Source organism: Mesoplodon mirus (assembly GCF_964341445.2).
Source record: "Mesoplodon mirus genome assembly, chromosome: 4".
NCBI classification, from domain to species: domain Eukaryota; kingdom Metazoa; phylum Chordata; class Mammalia; order Artiodactyla; family Ziphiidae; genus Mesoplodon; species Mesoplodon mirus.
This window is the reverse complement of record NC_138979.1, coordinates 85,776,883-85,799,393: the sequence shown is the minus strand read 5'-3', so window position 1 is coordinate 85,799,393 and position 22,511 is coordinate 85,776,883. Positions and strand designations below refer to the sequence as shown.

Sequence of the window (22,511 nt, the reverse complement as noted above, 5' to 3'; positions counted from 1 at the left end):
ACATCCACTCTTCCCTGTCTGATGGCAGAGACAGAGAAATAAAGAGACAAAGACACAAAATTTGTCCTCTTTGGTCTTTACCACCTGGATTTTGCATTAAACAGCCAAATTTAGAGGATGGGACACCTTGGTGCTTCAGTAACAAAAAGGAAACATCCTTCTTTCTGCACTGAAGCTATTCTTCCCCCACTGCCTTTTACAATTCTTTTTTCATTTGGATCCTGGGAATATCAAAAAAGTGACGGTGTTCACTAAAATATATGAACCAAAGTTTACCAAAAAACAGGAGTAGAGTGAAATTGATGAACTGTTAGTTAGTGTGGAATTCTGGAAAATGAGTAATGCCTCCCAATTTCACATTCAATAACCATGAAATTTTAGAGCTAAGGGTACAGAAGCAATTATCTACTTTAGCCCCACTATTTACCAATAATGGGAATAAAACCAAGAAAGGTTCAATGATTTGTCCAAAGCCCCTAAAGTGGCATTTCCTATCATTTCATGGCACCAAAAGAGATGATACAATTCTGTAACCCTGAATCTGATAAATTACCAAATGAATTCATCAGATTAATCAGATAAGTTAAAAGTGTGACTTTGGCAAAGTAATTTAATGCCTCAGTTGGGGGTAGGGCTCATCTCTTTTTCTTGTAAAGGAGAATATCTACAGATTTTTGTCTATCTTTAAAACTCAGTCAATGCACCTCTTACACAAAAGAGCAAACAAACAAATTTAAAAATCTATTATTGGAAGGAAAAAAAACCTCACTGCACGTCAAAACTCAGTTTTCTCCTTTGGAGATAAATACTGAATTTGTTTTGCTGAGGGTTTATACTACCTAAATGATAAAATCATACATGTCAAAACTTACCACATTTTATTAAACAACATAATGTAAAGGTCTGACTCAACAGAAACATCTGAGAGTGGTGATTAAAGAATATGTGGGAGTACATGTATTTGTTATTAAAAATATCTTGAAGTGGCCATGCTGGAATTCTAAGTGCCAAGCAATTGAGTAAAGCAGAGAAGATCGCATCCACTAAAGCACAATAAAGAGATTAGTTTAGCAGGAATACGTGTTTATGTCCCTTCTTTCAGTCACTGCTTCCTTCCCATACTATAGAGTGTAGTTTATATTTAAAACCCAATAGATTAAAAAAAACCCCAAAACCCTAGCTTATTATATTTCTTAAGTAATTTCCTTTGTGGAAATTCTGGCTCAGAAGGTCACACGGTATGTAGCTAAATTAGTTTCCCAGTTCATATGAAAGACTGACAGAGAGAGACTTAGGTTGATTAAGGAACAAAAGCCATGAAAATAGTTTCCTATTATTTAGATGGCAGAAGTAATCTATTTCTACACAATTACCTATTTAGCTGACCCCATTTTATTACTAAGTGGAAAATCAGAATGGATCAGAGATCATTGATAAAGAGAAAGAACAAAGTAACAACAAATGAACCTCCACCTCTTTTTGAAGTTGAATTTTCTCTTTTCTGAAAGCCAGGAACTCTACTTGTAACTTGCCTATCTCATTCTTAAGCCTTTGCATATCTTGCTGTAATTCTTCATTTAGATACACTTTGGATGTTCTGTTACTATTCGGTGGAGAAGAACTCCCATTTTCTAATTCAGGTTGCATGCTTTTATAGTTATTAGCACTGCAATTATCTGCAAGCAATGGCTTCTGGAACCAGTCTTGTATTGGTTTGGTTTTCTTATAAGTATTTGTAACAGCAGAAATATCACGACTTTTTATTTGAATCATGTGTTTCATTTCATTGGAGCGGGCAAGCCATAAATCAAAAAGTCTTTTGGGATCACTAGACTGAGGTATACATCCGACGTCTAATTTCCAATTAGTGGTATTTTGGTTCATATTTTGTAACATTTGCATATCAAGTTCTTGGTCTTCTTGCATTTCAAATGTAACTACTGGGTCCCTTAGTTTTTTATTTTCTGTATCATTATAAAAACTCTCCTCATTTTTGTTAAAAACATGTTCAGTGTCTGGTTTATCACTTTTATAGTCTAATTTAATTTCATTTAAATAAAGCTGTGAAGATGACGGGCAAGCACGTCCCCAAGACCCAGAGGTTAAATAAGATGGAAAAACATTTTCAAGCCTGGGTTCTTTTTGTTCAGGAAATGCTTGGAATGCTAGAGAGACAGATACTCCAAATGCATCTTTTGCCTGACAGTCAGGTATATTATTTGTCAAATTAGAAGGTATTTCCTTTATGTTTGCTCCTTCTTTAGGGTTATCATGTAGTGGCTCTTCCTCAGGACAAACAGTAATTTTGTATTTTCCAAAAGTTCCACCAAACTTCCACTTTAACTTATTTGTGATGCGTTTGAAGTTATTTTTCCACCCTAATTTGCCTTGTTTGATCCACATTTCCTCATGCTTTTGTACACAAGGAAGTCCTGAACATACAGATATGTCCTCTCTATCACATTCCTTATTCATTTCTGGTTCTTGAGGCATTTTTTGCAGATGCAAAAGTGGAAGATCAATTGGCTTGATTTGATTTTCAGATGTCTTTTCTGTCAGGGTACATGTTTGTAAAATAACTTTATCCTTAAGTAATCAAGTACGGACAAAGAAAAATTAGAAAATAATTAAAATTTAACCGTTAAACTTCTTAATCTATGTTTAGCTACTCACAAATCACTGGATTACAACTAAGAAGTGAAAAATAACTTGCCTTAGCCTGAAACAGGAGAAAAACATGAACTCACAAACCCAATTTTGTCACTGTTTGTTTGAACTAAATAATTCATATATGTTAAATCTACCAAAAATGAATTAGGAGATGATTTTTAATGTTACAAAGGCTTCCTTACTTAAAAATATTTCAGCTCACCGTACCTTAAAAAGTCCTTATGTGCACGTAAGGATTTTTTTTTTTTAAGGACTAGTAACTGGAGAATAGACAAACCTTAAATTACTAGGAGCCAAAATCAATTAACATCAATCAGAAAGAGGAACAAATTCCTAAATTTTAATGCAAATTATATACTATGATAGTATTATACATTGATGTAATACCTGCTTTCATTCAGTTATATTATATTCTAATATCCACTAATGAAAGTGGATAAAACATTGTTTAATATTATTTACTGGTTTCCTACCCTGAAATGAAATAAATTAGAAAGTTATTGTTTGTACCCTAACAACAAAGGTCCAATTCTGGAAGGTCTGCTTCCTTAATAGGCAATTGGGTTGATTGTATGACCCCTTCTCTCCCTGAATGTAGATCTTTAGGTCGATTACATAGAGGTCACAGGACAGAATAAATCTTTAATCTTGGCATTAGTGACTGGCAATTTGAAACTGCAAATTTTGAACAGCTGGGAATGATTTCTCCTTCCATGAATCTAACTCATGGACCATCACTGATATACTGTTCATAATTTCAACTGCTTAATCATACGATTCAGTATTTGATTATCACCTTCTTTATCATGTAAGGAAGAAGCAAACAATATTGAGGAAATTTTTTTGCCTCAATTCCAAGGACAAAGTTTAACTATAAATTATAATAGATTCTAACAATATTTTAAGCTTTGTAATTAAAGCACTATAAAAACTAACTATTAAATTATTATCTATCAATTTTAAGAGGTTAATTTTGAAAGGTAATTTCATTTGAACTCTGTTGTTAAACCATAGAAAACAATATTGAGCCAGAAATTTACATTCACATTTTTACATACCTGTGAGTGGTTATTTTCACTTCCATCAAGCCTTTCTTGTGCTTCCTCCGATGTTATTTCTAAGTCTAGTTCTGCTGACAAATCTATATGTTTAGTTAAAATTAACTACTTAGAACAGTTAGGTAAAAGACATAATCTTTATAAAAATAGATTTAAAAAATTTTATCAAATGACAATTTAAATTAAGCTTAATCTTTAGCTGAATATTTACTTCTTTAAGAAATACTTCTAATTACCTAAAACTCCAACAAACCATCTGGGAAATACCAGATGTCACCAGGTTACAGGCACACAAACATCTCAAAGATTCATTGACAAATTCATCCACCAAACATCAATGAACAGAACAATCAGAAACCAAACAAAGGGTTTCCCTGGTGGCGCAGTGGTTGAGAGTCCGCCTGCCGATGCAGGGGACACAGGTTCGTGCACCGGTACGGGAAGATCCCACATGCAGTGGAGCAGCTGGGCCCGTGAGCCATGGCCTCTAGGCCTGTGCGTCTGGAGCCTGTGATCCGCAACGTGAGAGGCCACAACAGTGAGAGGCCCGTGTATGCAAAACAAACAAACAAACAAAATTTAAAAAGACAGGACAAACATAGAAAATCACAATATACTCTGTTCTCTACTTCATAATAGTACCTATTTAACAACACACCAAGCTTCAACTGCAACGTTATTCATGGTTTCCAAAATTACTGTTACTTTTCATGCTTTTATCAGTTCCTTAATCTGAAATGTTTTCCTCTACTCTTCTGACAAAGTTCTTTTCACTTTTTAAGACTCAGCCTGCTTTGTGAAGTCCTCCTTGATTACAGCTCTCTTTCCCCAAATAGGTATCTCTTTCCTAGTAGCTACCTTAGTACTTTATAGATTTTTCTAGTGTATCTTCATCACCTGAACTGTAAATTATTTCTTCACGTCTATCCTCTTTGCTTCTAGACTGTAGAGGACAATCTCTTGAAATCATCTTTGTATAAACAGTCTTTATTTTACTCAATAATTATTTATTGAGTTCCTACTCAGTACTAAACATGGAGTTTAAAGAAGAATGTAGATAAAAGGTGTCAGGGATGGCTTTTCTAGAGATAATGCCTGAGCTGAGACTTACACAGTGAGGTCAGTCAGATTCAAGGGAATAGAGGGCAGGAAAGGGAGAGAGCATGGAAAGCTGTAGCAAGACAGGCAGAGAAGCATACATAAAACAGGGTGAATAGTTGTCTAAAATACAGGGATAGATGAGAGAGCATCACCAGCAGTTCAGAATTCCAGAGCAAAGGACAGACAGAAAGGGCTAGAGAGGGAGAGTCAGGTAGAAGTTAGATTACGAAAGCCTCGTGTCATTCTAAGATGGCTGGACATTAATATGCTTTAAAGAGTGGTTCACGATCACTGGTGCATTTGAGATAGATCACTCTAAATGCTGCGGGAGGGATGAATTTGAAGGCCATACAAATAAATAGAGGGAGAAGAATTTGATGGCATTATAATGCAAAAAAAAAACAGATGATGCAGGCCTACACTGAGGAACTGTTTCCAGAAATATTTAGGATATAAAATTACCAGGACCCAGCATAGAATAAATCTTTATTAAATAAATAAATGCACGAATCCTGGGCCCCTCAAGAACTAGACTCTGCTTATTACTTTATAAAAGGTATCAACTGAGAAGAGAAATGATCTGCATGAACTGTTTTAAGTTGCTTGTATTTAGTTTCCAGTTTTCCTGTTTCACATCTTCCTGTGTTGAGGGGGCTCGTGTAGGTGTTTCATTTGAATTTGTGCTTCTTGGACCTACCAAGCTCATGGAGAAATGAGAGCAAACAAGTCACTTGTATAGATAAAAAAAACTTTGAGTTTATAGCTTGTAGTCACTACTCTAGGAGATAACTGAGAATCTTTTGTAAATGTAACATTAATTCCACAGGTAAGGAAAGACAAGAAGATAAAACTATAGGACTGGAAAAAGAAAACAGTGTATGATTTATTACTATAGCCCTGATCATATGACTGATTAAGGGCACTAAATTAATCGGTATTTATGTAGAACATATATTAGATGTGGTTAATCAATAGACTGGGCATCCTAGTAGAATTAGAATTGATTTTCCTTACACTATCTTTAAATGATCAGCACTCCTTAAAACCAATATCCCTTGTGAACTATTAATTCATTAAAAATAATAAGTTGATATACTATGTGGACACAGCTAAGAAGGAGGGACTATGTAGCAATCCCCAATGACTCCCATTACTGCTGGGAAAGCCAATTCTAAAATATATAAACTCATACAAAATACAAGAAATAGTTTAGTATTTGGTTTTGGAGGTGCTTTTTTCGTTACATTGAATATAGTTATAACTAATACTAATGAATTCAGAGCTAAACAAAAATAAAGCTAAGAAACTACATTTTGAGAAGGGAATCTTCAGATGTCTGCCTAGGTTTCCCAACTAGTCCCAAAGTTCTAAATATAATCTTGCTACCCACTCTCAGGTGTATGCTAAATACTAGCCTAATGAACCTATTCTCTCTCCTAATTCCCTTTGTTATTTATTATGTTGCTTTGGTCAGAGGAAGAATGCAAACGTCTTGCTAAAAGACGTTTGGCTGCAGGTTGAATAAAAGGAGTAGACACAAAGCAGATTTTGCCACAAAATGATTTTGGAAACATCAGGATTATGGTGAAGCCATGCCGAGGTGGCCTACGGTTGAGTGCTCTGTGCTTATTTATTACATTGTTTGCTTTCTCTGTTTTCTGGCAGTTGTGACTCACACAGGTCAAGAAGCGTGTAATCCCCTAACAGAAACAACACTCCGATATTAATCTTTTCTTTATCTGTTAAGGTCATCTGTCCAAATTCTGTGGATGCTGACTGATTTTTGGTCATTGATTGTGACACAAATGGATATTTATCATCAACTTTCAAATGCCTGGCTCTTTGACAAGTCTCATTATTGAGCCACAAACTAGCAGAATCCCAACCTGAAAAATCTGAAAACAAAGTTTCCGTTTATTAGAATGTGAATACTAATACAAATTTGACTAACCTGAACAAATTCTTTCTTCAGAGAAGCAGTCCCATGTCCTCCTCTCCCCCCAAACACACTACTCCCTCATGGCTTATTGTACCTTACACATCATTGCCATTCATATAGATACGTTAACTATTGCCTCTCATGTTTTTCTAATTTTTAATTTTCTAGTGTTACTTACTTTGATTCACTCATCAATCTCTATTACATATTCTGTATACCTTAAGAGCTTTATTAATAATTACGTTTCTTCAACATATAAATTTTTTCATTAACAAAATTATGTCTAACCATTTATTTTGTGTTTAAATATGCATGACAGTATTGTGTGTTCAAGAGACATGGGTTTTAAAAAATCTTTTAATGAATGGTACTACTTTAATACAATGAGATGGTCTTTCCTCAATGTACCAATATCTTCAGAACTCATTTTTTAAGGCTTGGATAAATATCATAAATTTACAAAAGAAATGATAGCCTTGAGTGACTAATTGTTTCCTGGTAAAAATAGGATAAGTCTAGGTCCACACTAGATCCAAAGAGCATACAGTGCCATGACACAGGAAATGAATACATAACAAAAATATTTTTCTTTTTTTTAACGAAAGTAAAATTGTCAGATTTCAATTTCTTAAGACAAATAAGAGCTGAACCAAGATGGTGGAGTACAAGGATATGCTCTCAGTCCCTCCTGTGAGAACACCAGAATCACTACTAGGTGCTGGACAATCATCGACAGGAAGACACTGGAACTCACCAAAAAAGATACCCCACATCCGAAGACAAAGGAGAAGCCACAATGAGACAGTAGGAGGGGCACAGTCACAGCAAAATCAAATACCAAACAGGTGGGTGGGTGACTCATAGACTGGAGAACACTTATACAACAGAAGTCCACCCACTGGAGTGAAGGTTCTGAGCCCCACATCAGGCTTCCGAATCTGGGGGTCCGGCAATGGGAAGAGAAATTCCTAGGGAATCAGACTTTGAAGCCTAGTGGGATTTGACTGCAGGACTTTGACAGGACTGGGGGAAAAACAGACTCCAGTCTTGGAGGGCACACACAAAATACTGTGTCCAGTGGGACCCAGAAGAAGGAGCAGTGACCCCACGGGAGACTGAACCAGACCTACCTGCTAGTATTGGAGGGTCTCCTGCAGAGGCGGGGGTTGGCTGTGGCTCATCATGGGGACAAGAACACGGGCAGCAGAAGTTCTGGGAAGTAGTCCTTGGCGTGAGCCCTCCCAGAGTCTGCCATTAGCCCTACCAAAGAGCCCAGGTAGGCTCCACTGTTGGGTTGCCTCAGGCTAAACAAACAACAGGGAGGGAACACAGCCCCACCCATCAGCTGTCAAGTGGATTAAAGTTTTACTGAGCTCTGCCCACCAGAGCAACACCCAGCTCTACCCACCACCACTCCCTCCCATCAGGAAACCTGCACAAGCCTCGTAGATAGCCTCATCCACCAGAGGGCAGACAGGAGAAACAAGAACTACAATCCTGCAGCCTGTGGAACAAAAACCACATTCACAGACAGATAGACAAGATGAAAAGGCAGAGGGCTATGAACCAGATGAAGGAACAAGACAAAACCACAGAAAAACAACTAAATGAAGTGGAGATAGGAAACCTTCCAGAAAAAGAATTCAGAATAATGATAGTGAAGATGATCCAGGACCTCGGAAAAACAATGGAGGCAAAGATCGAGAAGATGCAAGAAATGTTTAACAAAGACCTAGAAGAGTTAAAGAACAAACAAACAGAGATGAACAATACAATAATTGGAATGAAAACTACACTAGAAGGAATCAATAGCAGAATAACTGAGGCAGAAGAACACATAAGTGACCTGGAAGACAGATTGGTGGAATTCACTGAGCAGAAGAGAATAAAGAAAAAAGAATGAAAAGAAATGAAGACAGCCTAAGAGACGTCTGAGACAACATTAAACGCAACAACATTCACATTATAGGGGTCCCAAAAAGGAGAAGAGAGAGAGAAAGGACCAGAGAAATATTTGAAGAGATTATAGTCGAAAACTTCCCTAACATGGGAAAGGAAACAGCCACCCAAGTCCAGGACGTGCAGCGAGTCCCATACAGGATAAACCCAAAGAGAAACATGCGGAGACACACAGTAATCAAATTGGCAAAAATTAAACACAAAGAAACATTACTGAAAGCAGCAAGGGAAAAATGACAAATAACATACAAGGGAACTCCCATAACGTTAACAGCTGATTTCTCAGCAGAAACTCCACAAGCCAGAAGGGAGTGGCATGATGCACTTAAAGTGATAAAAGGGAAGAACCTACAACCAAGATTACTCGACCTGGCAAGGATCTCATTCAGACTCCACGGAGAAATCAAAAGCTTTACAGACAAGCAAAAGCTAAGAGAATTCAGCACCACCAAACCAGCTCTACAACAAATGCTAAAGGAACTTCTCTAAGTGGGAAACACAAGGGAAGAAAAGGACCTACAAAAACAAACCCAAAAGAATTAAGAAAATGGTCATAGGAACATACATATTGATAATTACCTTAAACGTGAATGGATTAAATGCTCCAACCAAAAGACACAGGCTTGCTGAATGGATACAAACACAAGACCCATATATATGCTGTCTACAAGAGCCCCACTTCAGACCTAAGGACACATATAGACTGAAAGTGAGGGGATGGAAAAAGATATTCCATGCAAATGGAAATCAAAAGAAAGCTGGAGTAGCAATACGCATATCAGATAAAATAGACTTTAAAATAAAGAATGTTACAAAAGACAAGGAAGGACACTATATAATGATCAAGGGATCAATCCAAGAAGAATATATAACAATTATAAATATATATGCACTCAACATAGGACCACCTCAATATATAAGGCAACGGCTAACAGCTGTAAAAGAGGAAATCAACAGTAACACAATAATAGTGGGGGACTTTAACACCTCACTTGCACCAATGGACAGATCATCCAATAGGTAAATAAATGAGGAAACAGAAGCTTTAAATGACACAATAGACCAGATAGATTTAATTGATATTTATAGGACATTCCATCCAAAAACAGCAGATTACACTTTCTTCTCAAGTGCGCACAGAACATTCTCCAGGATAAATCACATCTTGGGTCACAAACCAAGCCTCAGTAAATTTAAGAAAATTGAAATCATATCAAGCATCTTTTCTGACCACAACACTATGAGATTAGAAATGAATTACAGTGGAAAAACATAAAATACACAAACACATGGAGGCTAAACAGTAAATTACTAAATAACCAAGAGATCACTGAAGAAATCCAAGAGGAAATCAAAAAATACCTAGAGACAAATGACAATGAAAACACAACAATCCAAAACCTATGGGATGCAGCAAAAGCAGTCTTAAGAGGGAAGTTTATAGCTATACAAGCCTACCTCAAGAAACAAGAAAAATCTCAAATAAATAATCTAGCTTTATACCTAAAGGAACTAGAGAAAGAAGAACAAACAAAACCCAAAGTTAGCAGAAGGAAAGAAAACATACAGATCAGAGCAGAAATAAATGAAATAGACACAAAGAAAACAATAGCAAAAATCAATAAAACTAAAAGCTGGTTCTTTGAGAAGATAAACAAAATTGATAAACCATTAGCCAGACTCATCAAGAAAAAGAGGGAGAGGACTCAAATCAATAAAATTAGAAATGAAAAAGGAGAAGTTACAACAGACACCGCAGAAAGACAAAGCATCTTAAGAGACTACTACAAGCAACTCTATGCCAATAAAATGGACAACCTGGAAGAAATGGACAAATTCTTAGAAAGGTATAACCTTCCAAGACTGAACCAGGAGAAACAGAAAATATGAACAGACCAATCACAAGTAATGAAATTGAAGCTGTGATGAAAAATCTTCCAACAAACAAAAGTCCAGGAGCAGATGGCTTCACAGGCGAATTTTATCAAACATTTAGAGGAGAGCTAACACCCATCCTTCTCAAACTCTTCCAAAAAATTGCAGAGGAAGGAGCACTCCCAAACTCATTTTACGAGGCCACCATCACCCTGATACCAAAACCAGACAAAGATACGGCAAAAAAAGAAAATTACAGACCAATATCACTGATGAATATAGATGCAAAAATCCTCAACAAAATACTAGCAAACAGAATCCAACAATGCATTAAAAGGATCATACACCATGATCAACTGGGATTTATCCCAGGGATGCAAGGATTCTTCAATATACACAAATCAATCAATGTGATACACCATATTAACAAATTGAAGAATAAAAACCATATGATCATCTCAATAGATGCAGAAAAAGCTTTCAACAAAATTCAACACCAATTTATAATAAAAACTCTCCAGAAAGTGGGCATAGCGGGAACCTACCTCAACATAATAAAGGTCATATATTACAAACCCACAGCAAACATCATTCTCAATGGTGAAAAACTGAAAGCATTTCCTCTAAGATCAGGAACAAGACAAGGATGTCCACTGTCACCACTATTATTCAACATAGTTTTGGAAGTCCTAGCCTCAGCAATCAGAGAAGAAAAAGAAATAAAAGGAATATAAATTGCAAAAGAAGAAGTAAAACTGTCAGTGTTTACAGATGACATGATACCATACATAGAGAATCCTAAAGATGCCACCAGAAAACTACTAGAGCTAATCAAAGAATTTGGTAAAGCTGCAGGATACAAAATTATGCACCGAAATCTCTTGCATTCCTATACACTAATGATGAAAAATATGAAAGAGAAATTAAGGAAACACTCTCATTTACCATTGCAACAAAAAGAATAAAATACCTAGGAATAAACCTACCTAGGGAGACAAAAGATCTGTATGCAGAAAAGTATAAGACACTGATGAAAGAAATTAAAGATGATACCAACAGATGGGGAGATACACCATGTTCTTGGATTGAAAGAATCAATATAGTGAAAATGAATCTACTACCCAAAGCAATCTACAGATTCAATGCAATCCCTATCAAATTACCAATGGCATTTTTTACGGAACTAGAACAAAAAATCGTAAAATTTGTATGGAGACAAAAACGACCCCGAATACCCAAAGCAGTCTTGAGGGAAAAAAACGCAGCTGGAGGAATCAGACTCCCTGACGTCAGGCTATATTACAAAGCTACAGTCATCAAGACAATATGGTGCTGGCACAAAAACAGAAACATAGATCAATGGAACAAGATAGAAAGCCCAGAGGTAAACCCACACACCTATAGTCAATTAATCTATGACAAAGGAGGCAAGGATATACAATGGAGAAAAGACAGTCTCTTCAATAAGTGGTGCTGGGAAAACTGGACAGATACATGGAAAGAATGATATTAGAACACTCCCTAACACCATACACAAAAATAAACTCAAAATGGATTAGAGACCTAAATGTAAGACTGGACACTATAAATCTCTTAGAGGAAAACATAGGAAGAACACTCTTTGACATTAATCACAGCAAGATCTTTTTTGATCCACCTCCTAGAGTAATGTAAATAAAAACAAAAATAAACAAATGGGACCTAGTGAAACTTCAAAGCTTTTGCACAGGAAAGGAAACCATAAACAAGATAAAAAGACAACCCTCAGAATGGGAGAAAATATTTGCAAACAAATCAACGGACAAAGGATTAATCTCCAAAACATATAAACAGCTCATGCAGCTCAATATTAAAAAAACAAACAACCCAATCCAAAAATGGGCAGAAGACCTAGATAGACAGTTCTCCAAAGAAGACATACAGATGGCCAAGAAGCACATGAAAAGCTGTTCAACATCGCTAATTATTAGAGAAATACAAATCAAAACTAGAATGAGGTATCACCTCACACTAGTTAGAATGGGCTTCATCAGAAAATGTACAAACAACAAAGGCTGGAGAGGGTATGGAGAAAAGAGAACCCTCTTGCACTGTTGGTGGGAATGTAACTGATACAGCCACTATGGAGAACAGTATGGAGGTTCCTTAAAAAACTAAAAATAGAATTACCATATGATCCAGCAATCCCACTACTGGGCATATACCCTGAGAAAACCATAATTCAAAAAGACACATGCACCCCAATGTTCACTGCAGCACTATTTACCGTAGGCAGGTCATGGACGCAATCTAAATGCCCATCGACAGACGAATGGATAAAGAAGATGGGGTACATATATACAATGAAATATTACTCAGCCATAAAAAAGGAATGAAATTGGGTCATTTGTTGAGACATGGATGGATCCAGAGACTGTCATACAGAGTGAAGTAAGTCAGAAAGAGAAAAACAAATATCGTATATTAACACATATATGTGGAACCTAGAAAAATGGTACAGATGAACTGGTTTGCAGGGCAGAAATTGAGGCACAGTTGTAGAAAACAAACGTATGGACACCAAGGAGGGAAAACCGCAGGGCGTTGGGGATGGTGGTGGGATGAATTGGGAGATTGGGAATGACATGTATACACTGATGTGTATAAAATTGATGACAAATAAGAACCTGCTGTATACATTAAAAAAAAGACAAATCAAAGAAGAAAGCAAGAAATGTAAAAGTGAAAGTTTAAAGCCTGTTTCATCACAAGTGTCCCTTTATCATTTCACATCCATCAGCTCTGTAATTGGTTTAAAACAGTGGTTCTCAAGTGTCACCTGAGCATCCCTGGAGTCCCAAGACTCAACCGTTCAAGGGGTCCAAGAGGTCAAAGCTATTTTCAAAATAACAGTAAACGTTATTTCCATTCTCATTCTGTTTTAAGTGTACAGAGCAGTTTTTCAGAGACAAGATATGTGATAACATCATACTTCTAATGGCTAATAGAATGTATGATTGTGTGTGCTTGTATTTTAAATTTTTCAGTTTTATTTTCCAATACAGTAAACATCAGTAGATACAACCTACTTAAACAAAAGTTCCTTGGAATTCTCAATAATTTTTAAAAGTATAAAAGGATCCTATATCTGCATCATAAAAAATAACAAACAAATAAATAAAAGGATCTTAAAGCCCAAAACGTTCAGAATTACTGTTTTACAAGATTGTGTCTATCAAATCGTCATTAAGGTATGATTACTTTCCCCCACTTTTAATAATCAAAGACCACACACACACACACACACACACACACACACACACACACACAGAGTCTGCTAATCAAAACATCTGGTTGGCTTAAGCTCATCCCTGTAACACCACTAAAATGAAATAATTAAAGTTGAAATACAATTGACATGTTAGCAAGTGAAGCTTTACTCTAGGTTAAGGTCAGAATTCAAATAAGCATTTTATAAAACTGGAAAAATCTTAGAATCTAATAATTAACCTCTGAGAATCCCTAAGAAGTACAGAGATTCCTAACTGAGAACTTTAGGGTATTGAAACGTACATAGAAACATCTGAGTTAAAGCTTACATTTTAAAAATATCTTTTTCTTATGCTTGTAAATATCTTTTTTTCAAAACATGGATACCAACAATAACATGTGCCTTATTTATGTCAAATCCTTCAATTAAACTTGCAAAAACAAAAGAAAAAAGAATTAGGAATATGAAGGCTGTGAGCGTTTCAAATATTTTAGTGTACCTCTTTCCAGAGTGAAATTTGCACTGCAAAATTTACCTGATCTGGCTGTTTGTAAATCCTTCATTCCTACTGCTTTATTAGGAACAGAATCTTTCACTCCAACTGCAGGCTGAATGGGTTTTGAAACAAGTTGATTAATAAATAATGTACATTTGATACAATCTGTAGTTAATAATTCAAGACAAAAATATAAGTTTTTACCTTCAAGTGAGGATATTTTTCAGGAGAATCTAAAAGGCAAAAGGGACATAGAATCAATTACACGTAACTATGAAAGCCAACTATATATTCATGCAGTTAGTACTGAGCAGAACCCTCATGCTTGGCCTTGGCAGTGAATACTTTAGGTTTTGGTGTTTTGTTTCTTGGGGGAAGTTAGGACTGCAACAAGACAGACGTATGAATCCACTATAGATACTGAAGAAAAAATAGGAGTACAGGTTTAACAAAACATGCAGTTAAGATTTCAAAAGGAAGATTATGTTCCAAAAGCCTTTATAAAATAGAAAAATGCACATGTACCAATGTGAACATGCTGATTGATGAGGAGAAAAGTGATCTTTAATCAGAGCAACAAATCATGACCCCGAGAAGGTAAATGTGAAAGCTGATGGTAAAATGCAACAGCATATCTTGAATGCAATACAGCAGCATCATTTACACCGTTATACTACAAGTATTTGTCATGTTCTTCAGTTTGTCCTGTAATTTAGGAAGTGCACAGTTGGGATGACAGTTCAGTTGAATGTATAATTCATTTCTCATCAGAGAAAGGGTTATGAACTGATCAGCTTGGATATACACTTGTAGAATAATAGTTCATAAAAATATTCATGTTTTTCCATACCCATGTGGGCTACTGGTATGCCTACATTTCTTGGATCCTCTAGTTTAGTCATCTTAAAGTTTCTCGATCCACTCATGCAAGAAGGTATATAAGGCACATCTAAGAAATAACGTATTATAAGTTTTCAACATCGAAGTACGATTATCAAAAAGGCAAAAGTAAATTTTACTGCCACAGAATTATTAGATATTAAAAATCTTTCATATTTCAAAATCAGTGTAGTATTTACTGAAAATAACAATTTTACCATTTAGGGAATGAACCCTATTAATTTCTTTTGTTTCCAAAATTAGTTTGGTTCAGTATATCATGCTAATGTTTAAAAGGATTTTTGTGAAACAATTATCATCAAAAATTTAGCTATCTTAGGGACTCCCCTGGCGGTCCAGTGGTGAAGACCCCATGCTTCTACTGCAGGGGGCACGGGTTCAATCCCTGGTTGGGGAATTTAAGATCCCACATGCCAAGCCAAGCAGCCAAAAAACCACAAACCTATCTTAAAAAAACAAAAAACACCCAATGCTTCCATATTCAAATTAATCTCATTTGAATAACACATACCAACACAACATATATCTTTGATGCCTGATAGTTACAAGGAGGAGCTGGGGTTTACCTCAATTCTAGCACCCACTCCTGCTTCCAGTATTCTCTGGAGCAGCAATGACCTAACCTTGTTTCAGTGTAAATACACTGAAGTCATCTAACGAGAGTTCTCTCAAGTTTCCTCATCACCTCCACAATCACCTCCCTAACACCCTTCTTTCCCCCCTCTTTCCTTTCACTATATTCTTTCCTCTTCAAAGGTAGTCTCTGGATCTGTGGTCTTAATTCTCCCCCTTTGACATTCTTTTTATGGATCATCCCCACCACTTCTTTTTTCCTCTTTGCTTAGCAGTGGCACCTTACATCTATAAGTTCTACTTCAACGCTTTGCTACCCTCTGGCTATAAACACACTCAGAAAGAAAAACAAAATAATGCTTTTCCTTGATCCTGTTCTGTCTTGAACTATCCAGTGGCTCCTCTTCCAGATTTCTCTCAGTGCAAGCCTACACCCTTGCTACTCTGAGAGCTTGTCAGAAATGCACAATCCCAGACCTGCTGCTCAGCATGTGCACTTTTCACAAGGTCCCCAGGGGACTAATTAAAATTTGAGAAACTCTGACCTATCAGTCTGCTTCTACATTCCCACAGTAAGAGTGGGAAAGCTTTGCTGTTCGTCTCTGACAAGTTTCGGTGCTGGAAGCTCACTTCAAATTTGTCTCACTTTTCAAATACTCTTCTCTTCCCTTTTCTAAAGACCTATTTTACTTTGCCCCCGTCCTCCACAGACCCCTGCTTCCTTTTCCTTCATTTACTCCCTGTAACCTCTGCCTCTCTCATTCTTTAGTCCTTCTTTCCTATTCCTCATTTCCCAACTTTCCTTAGGTTGTAGAGTACCTTGAAACGGAACTAATAATTTAGCTCCTTAAAGGGGACTCTCAATTTAATCTGTGGCTGACACCAGATAAGATACACAGCTTCCCTCCTTTTCTCGTCTTTTTCCTCACTATGCATTTGACAGGTGATTTTCTTTTTTTTTGCATCAACAGTGTTATGTTTTTTAATAGTTTTCAGAGTATAAGCTGCATAGCTTTTTAGAATAAAAAATGATATAACTTCAGGTACATGCTTTAGGACACTTGGTTAAACAACAAGCAAACTGTGTCTTTGAGGACCACCTCAAAAGGGTGGCACACTTCACAGTGTAACTTGGTAACAGACATGGAGATAGATGATTATATCATGGCATGTTGTCTACAAAAGAACATCTGGACACTCAGAGCTTAAATAGAACACACCACACAGTTAAGTATTCGAGCACTGCTTTTTGGCCAAATAAAAACTGCCTAAAAACTGCTGATGGATTTTTGACAAGAAAAAAAGATGTAGCTGCTTAGTTCTTCTGATACAGCACTTCTTTTCCAGAATGAGACAGGCTCAGTTCAACTTGAAATCAGTGTGAGGAATGATTCTTCCTCTTAACCGACAGGTGATTTTCTTTGGCTATTAGAATATATCAGAATTCCCATTTTAAATCAACATGCTGTCAAATGACTTTTTCATAAAAATATAGTTCTTACCTTCTACTTGTCCATTTAATATATTTTTTCCTCTTTGACCTGCAGCTCCAGATAAATGATCAACATACTTCTCTGGAAGTCTCTCAGAGATACTCTGTTAAAATTGATATTAATAATGAGTTGCATAAAGCTTTCCTAATCCCCTTCTAATAGCTGGAAATATCCTACTTTTTAAAAATTTCCTACTTTACAAGCAATTAGATTTAAAAATAAGAGAAGCATGCATTGAAAACCCAAACATTGAAATAGAAAACTTCATATACACTCTCTAGATCAAGTCTATCTTTTATCCTCATTTGGCTACTGACTCTGTAAACTGAGCATGGAAAGCCAGAAGAATAATTTTCACAGACAAAAAATGTGCCTGACTTACAGGCACATTTCAGCAAAGAATTAACTTCACAACACCTAACTCTACTTTACATTCTTTGTCAAAAGAAGAGAGTATTTTTAAAAAATATGTGTTTAACTAAATTCTTTAATAAGTACACTTGGTATAAATTTAAAATATTTCTAAAGACAGAAATTTTTTAGTATTAAATTAATATACTTGGCATGAAAAGAAACCATGAAGTATGTCATGTTGAGCATAAACAGAACACTGTAGAAGCTGCTTCATTTAGGTAAACAAGGGCTTATAAGAATCTGTTATTTGATAAAATTTTTATTGATAGGAAAAATAGTTGAATAAAATAGCGAAGTAGTAAGAAAAACTTTTATGTCTAAATCATAGCAGAAAATTTAAATATAGTTATGCAACTCTTCAAAAAAGTACAGCAAGCTTTAATAAGGGAAGAATAAGAACTTTTATTTATTAAGCATCTAAATGTGCCAAGCTTTTCTTATGCACATTTTATTTTCTACATACAACAACAATGATAAAAGTGATTGTAAGGACAGTTACCCCACTTCCTGTTTCCTGGTCCTTCCAAGATGCGAGAGTGTAATGATGAACAGATGGGATCCACTGTTCTCGCTGTCCAGAATGTCTCTCCCCTGGACTCTCAAGTGATTGGCTCCTTCCCATCCTCCCCTTGGTAGCTTTTCTCACATGCAGATCTTTTCTGACTACCTAAATTCCACTCCCACTCACATCCCCATCCTAACTACAAACTCTCTCAATGTTGTCTAACGTAACATTCTCCATTTTCTTTGTCTCTCACTGTTGTGGCCTCTCCCGTTGAGGAGCACAGGCTCTGGACGCGCAGGCTTAGCGGCCATGGCTCACGAGCCCAGCCGGTCTGCGGTACGTGGGATCTTCCCGGACCGGGGAACGAACCTGTATCCCCTGCATCGGCAGGTGGACTCTCAACCACTGCGCCACCAGGGAAGCTCTCTCCATTTTCTTTACATGAAGGACTTAACAGTGACTTATAAAGGATTCCTGTTGGGTTTTATGTTCCCACCACTACAGCCTTACCCCTCAATTGGTACAGTCAGTGTCTAACTGCCCAGTATATAGTTGGTATTCAATAACAGGAATTTATTTAAGATCAAAACATTTAAAATGTCGAGAGGACCTCAAGTACCAAAGCACTTGATACCTATAGGAGATCTCCGATAACAGTCTATAGAAACTTAACATACCCCAAGCTAGAAATCCACATGCCCGTTCTAATTTTCCTATTCTTAACACTACTGTCATTTTATTGTCCTTCAGGTTTTAAAAAAGTGCCCCAGCATTTAGTGAGTCACTAATTGCCACTGTGATCATTTTTTATTAGTTTCTGCTTTATAACAAAGTGAATCAGTCATACATATACATCTGTTCCCACATCCCTTCCCTCATGCAGCTCCCTCCCTCCCACCCTCCCCATCCCACCCCTCCAGGCAGTCACAAAGCACCGAGCTGATCTCCCTGTGCTCTGCGGCTGCTTCCCACTATCTATCTACCTTACGTTTGGTAGTGTATGTATGTCCATGCACTGTGATCATTTTTGTCTTACATTTCTATAGCACCCTTTACAGTTTACAAGGTGTGTTCACAGCTCTTACCACATCTGTTCCCTACACCTACCTGACAAGTGGGTACCAGTACCATTTTTACGAAGGACGTCACTGACGCTCAACCAGGGTAGACAAGTTTTTCCGAGATCCCACAGCTCGTGACAGAACCAGGATGCTACCATGTCTTTTGACTTTAAACACAGTGCTGTATCACTGCAGCAGCTGCCTAGGTCTAACAGATCAGGCCCTTCTTATCTCTTTCCATAGCTGTCACCTTACAACAGGTCATCATTACTTTATATTTACGTTACTTCAAGTATGGCTGCCATAAAGGTACTCAACGCACACTAGTTTATCCAAAATGGTGTGTACTTATTAAAACATCGCTAAACCAAACTGTTGTTATTATAACGCCACATACTTATTATTCCCCATTCTTTTGCTTCTCTTGAAACGTTCCTTGCAGATCTATTTGAAAATCCAAATGTACTAATACTTTCAAGTCTCAGGCACTATCTTTTTCAGGTCTAAGTGGTAAAAAACTACATTTCAACCTGTTTCTCTCTGAACCTCACTAGGAGTTTTACACATCCATATGTACCAAAGAGACATACATTTGCTTGGGAGACTGGGACTGACAGATACACCCTACTATATATAAAATAGATCAATAATAAGGACCTCCTGTATAGCACAGAGAACTCTACTGAATACTCTGTAATGGCCTATATGGGGAAGGAATCGAAAAAAGAGTGGATATATGTATAACTGATTCACTTTGCTGTATATCTGAAAGTAACACAACATTGTAAATCAACTAGACTCCAACAAAAATTTTTTTAAAAAAGAAAAGAAAAAAGAAACATACATTTGGCCATAGGCTGACCTGGAATAATGCTTCAGTTTTTAGATAAATTTAACTTCAGAACCCAAACTGATTCCTTATTCTAAGCCTTGGTTTTTGCTCTGTGCTACACTGGTTTCATTAGGTGAATCTTGCAAATTAACAAAAGTGCACTATGTGGTAGATATTATACTTAGCACACAATTATTTAATTAATTACAGGTTAAAAATGTAAGGAAAAAATTTTGATGGGCAACTGCAAAGGTGAGAAAGTAAAGTCAAAGCACCCCCCCCTTTTATGTTTTAACATCATTCAGTGCTTATATTTTAAAATAAAAAAAAATAATTATAATAGAAGACAGTACCTCAGAATCCCAAGGTGATTCTATACCTTCCTCTTCTCCTAATCCTAATGCTGACATCATATCTGTAAAATGCAGCCACAGATACATTAATGAGAACATTTACTACTATGAATTTTAAATACATATATGTCTATCTCCATCCACAAATATTTAAATAAAATAAAGTAGCAGAAAAGAATTTCAGAGGGTTGAGGCATTTTCAGGAAGAAAAAGTTGGTAGTAGTTGGGATACTTCTGAAGAAATGGAGCAAAAGAAACATACTTAAAAAGAAATGGAAAAAAAAAAAGGGCTTCACTGGTGGTGCAGTGGTTGAGGGTCCGCCTGCCGATGCAGGGGATACGGATTCGTGCCCTGGTACGGGAAGATCCCACATGCCGCAGAGCGGCTGGGCCCGTGAGCCGTGGCCACTGGGCCTGCGCGTCCGGAGCCTGTGCTCCACAACGGGAGAGGCCACAGCAGTGAGAGGCCCGCGTACCACAAAAAAAAAAAAAAAAAAAAAAGAAAGAAATGGATACTATATTTGGATCTAGACACTTCAGATGTTTTTAGACTAGCCTTTAAGAATAGAAAAAATTCATAAATATTCACTAAATTACCACTCCTATTATTTTTCTGAGCTCCATCAAAAGAAGTCAAATTGGGCTTCCCTGGTGGCACAGTGGTAGTCTGCCTGCTGATGCAGGGGACACGGGTTCGTGCCCCAGTCCGGAAAGATCCCACATGCCGCGGAGCGGCTGGGCCCGTGAGCCATGGCCGCTGAGCCTGCGCATCCGGAGCCTGTGCTCCGCAACGGGAGAGGCCATAACAGTGAGAGGCCTGCGTACCGCAAAAAAAAAAAAAAAAAAAAAAAAAAAGTCAAATTGTTATGATCTGTTTGCTCCTATGGAGCACGTTCAATATCAGTATCATTTTCTTTTTCTCCAATTTCTGGATTTGTTGCTCCTTCCTATAAAAACAAAACAAAACAAACACCTCATTCCAGAAAACATCATATTCATTCATTTGGTCATTCAATCAATCAGTAAGACCACAAACATTTACTGGATCTATCAAATCATCGGCACTATCCTGGGAGAAAAGCTGGAAATATAAATAGAAGACCGATTCTGCTCTGTAGTCCAGGAGAAGTAGAGCTACATGAAAACAAGTAAGAACAGCAAAGTATCATTCAAAAGCTCTACAACTGATGTGAACAGAGTACAGGAAGGGCACACAGGAAAGAGGAGTCAGCTGTATCTGGGTAGCTCAGGAAATGCTGCAAAGACAGGTCTGTGTCTTAAAAGACACACACAGTGTAGAGCGGGGATGTGAAGGGGATTCTAGAAAAGGCAGCCTGAGCAAAAGGACGAGGCATGAAACAACATAACAAGTCACGTGGAAAACTAGAACACAGTTACCGGGAATGGTATGGAGAGACAAAACTGGAGGATCAGAGCCAAACCAAAAAAAGCAAGTGTCCTCCTAGAACATGAACTTTCTCCTTCATGTGATGGGGATCCACTACATAAGTAGAGGTGTTACATCTTCACAAATATATTTTAGAAAGGTCACTCTGGCAGCAACGTAAAGATGAACATCAGGGGAGCAAAACTAGAAAAGAGCATTTCAAAATTATAAGTGAGAAAGTAATAGGAAATGAAAAATGGTAAGCAGGTAGAAAATACTGAACTTGATGAGCAACAGGATGTGGTGATTTCAGGGAGGGATGGAGTCCAGGATTTTTCCTGCTTTGGTATTTCAGTGATGTTATCTACTAGGATGGGGAAGACAGATGACAGAGTAGCTTACAAAGAGTCAGGAAAGAGGAAAGCATCAGGGACAATGTCTTCAGTTTGGGGCATAACAAATTTGAGGCACCCAGGGGACTTAGAAGAAAGATTTGGATAAGTGCATTTGGATTAGTAATAGATAAACTTATTCAGGAAAAGCATATGATGTTAAGATAAATATCTGTAAAATATACTAACCTGGTATAATTAAATGATGCAAACCTATGCAGAGTTCTGAACTTTTGAAAATATAAACAAGACT

The 22,511-nt window shown here is 37.0% G+C and overlaps 1 protein-coding gene and 1 long non-coding RNA gene across 10 annotated transcripts in view; both read right to left on the bottom strand.

Annotated features, from left to right (window-relative positions):
• LOC309802313 (ankyrin repeat domain-containing protein 26-like) overlaps positions 1–21,036 on the bottom strand; it is a 65,366-nt gene extending 44,330 nt beyond the window's left edge. For 2 of the 6 annotated variants that reach the window (XR_014293752.1, XM_082617750.1), the window contains exons 1-7: positions 20,480–21,033; positions 17,324–17,417; positions 15,199–15,297; positions 14,553–14,581; positions 14,388–14,460; positions 3,729–3,811; positions 1,474–2,586 (exon numbers count right to left, since the gene is read on the bottom strand). Coding sequence is in view for 2 of the 6 variants with exons in the window: in XM_082617750.1 (XP_082473876.1) it covers positions 1,474–2,586; positions 3,729–3,811; positions 14,388–14,460; positions 14,553–14,581; positions 15,199–15,297; positions 17,324–17,417; positions 20,480–20,578 (1,590 nt within the window). In the remaining 4 variants the exon portion in view is untranslated. Of the gene's footprint in view, positions 1–1,473; positions 2,587–3,728; positions 3,812–14,387; positions 14,461–14,552; positions 14,582–15,198; positions 15,298–17,323; positions 17,418–20,479 lie in introns of all 6 variants that reach the window. The other 4 variants (XR_014293750.1, XR_014293751.1, XR_014293753.1 and 1 more) reach the window with 4 other exon arrangements.
• Positions 1–22,511, bottom strand: part of LOC309802319 — a 104,426-nt gene that overhangs the window by 58,477 nt on the left and 23,438 nt on the right. The window contains exon 3 of one of the 4 annotated variants that reach the window (XR_014293758.1): positions 21,216–21,296. The exons of the other annotated variants lie outside the window; for them this stretch is intronic. This is a non-coding gene — a long non-coding RNA (uncharacterized lncRNA). Of the gene's footprint in view, positions 1–21,215; positions 21,297–22,511 lie in introns of those variants that run through there. 4 annotated transcript variants of the gene reach the window in all.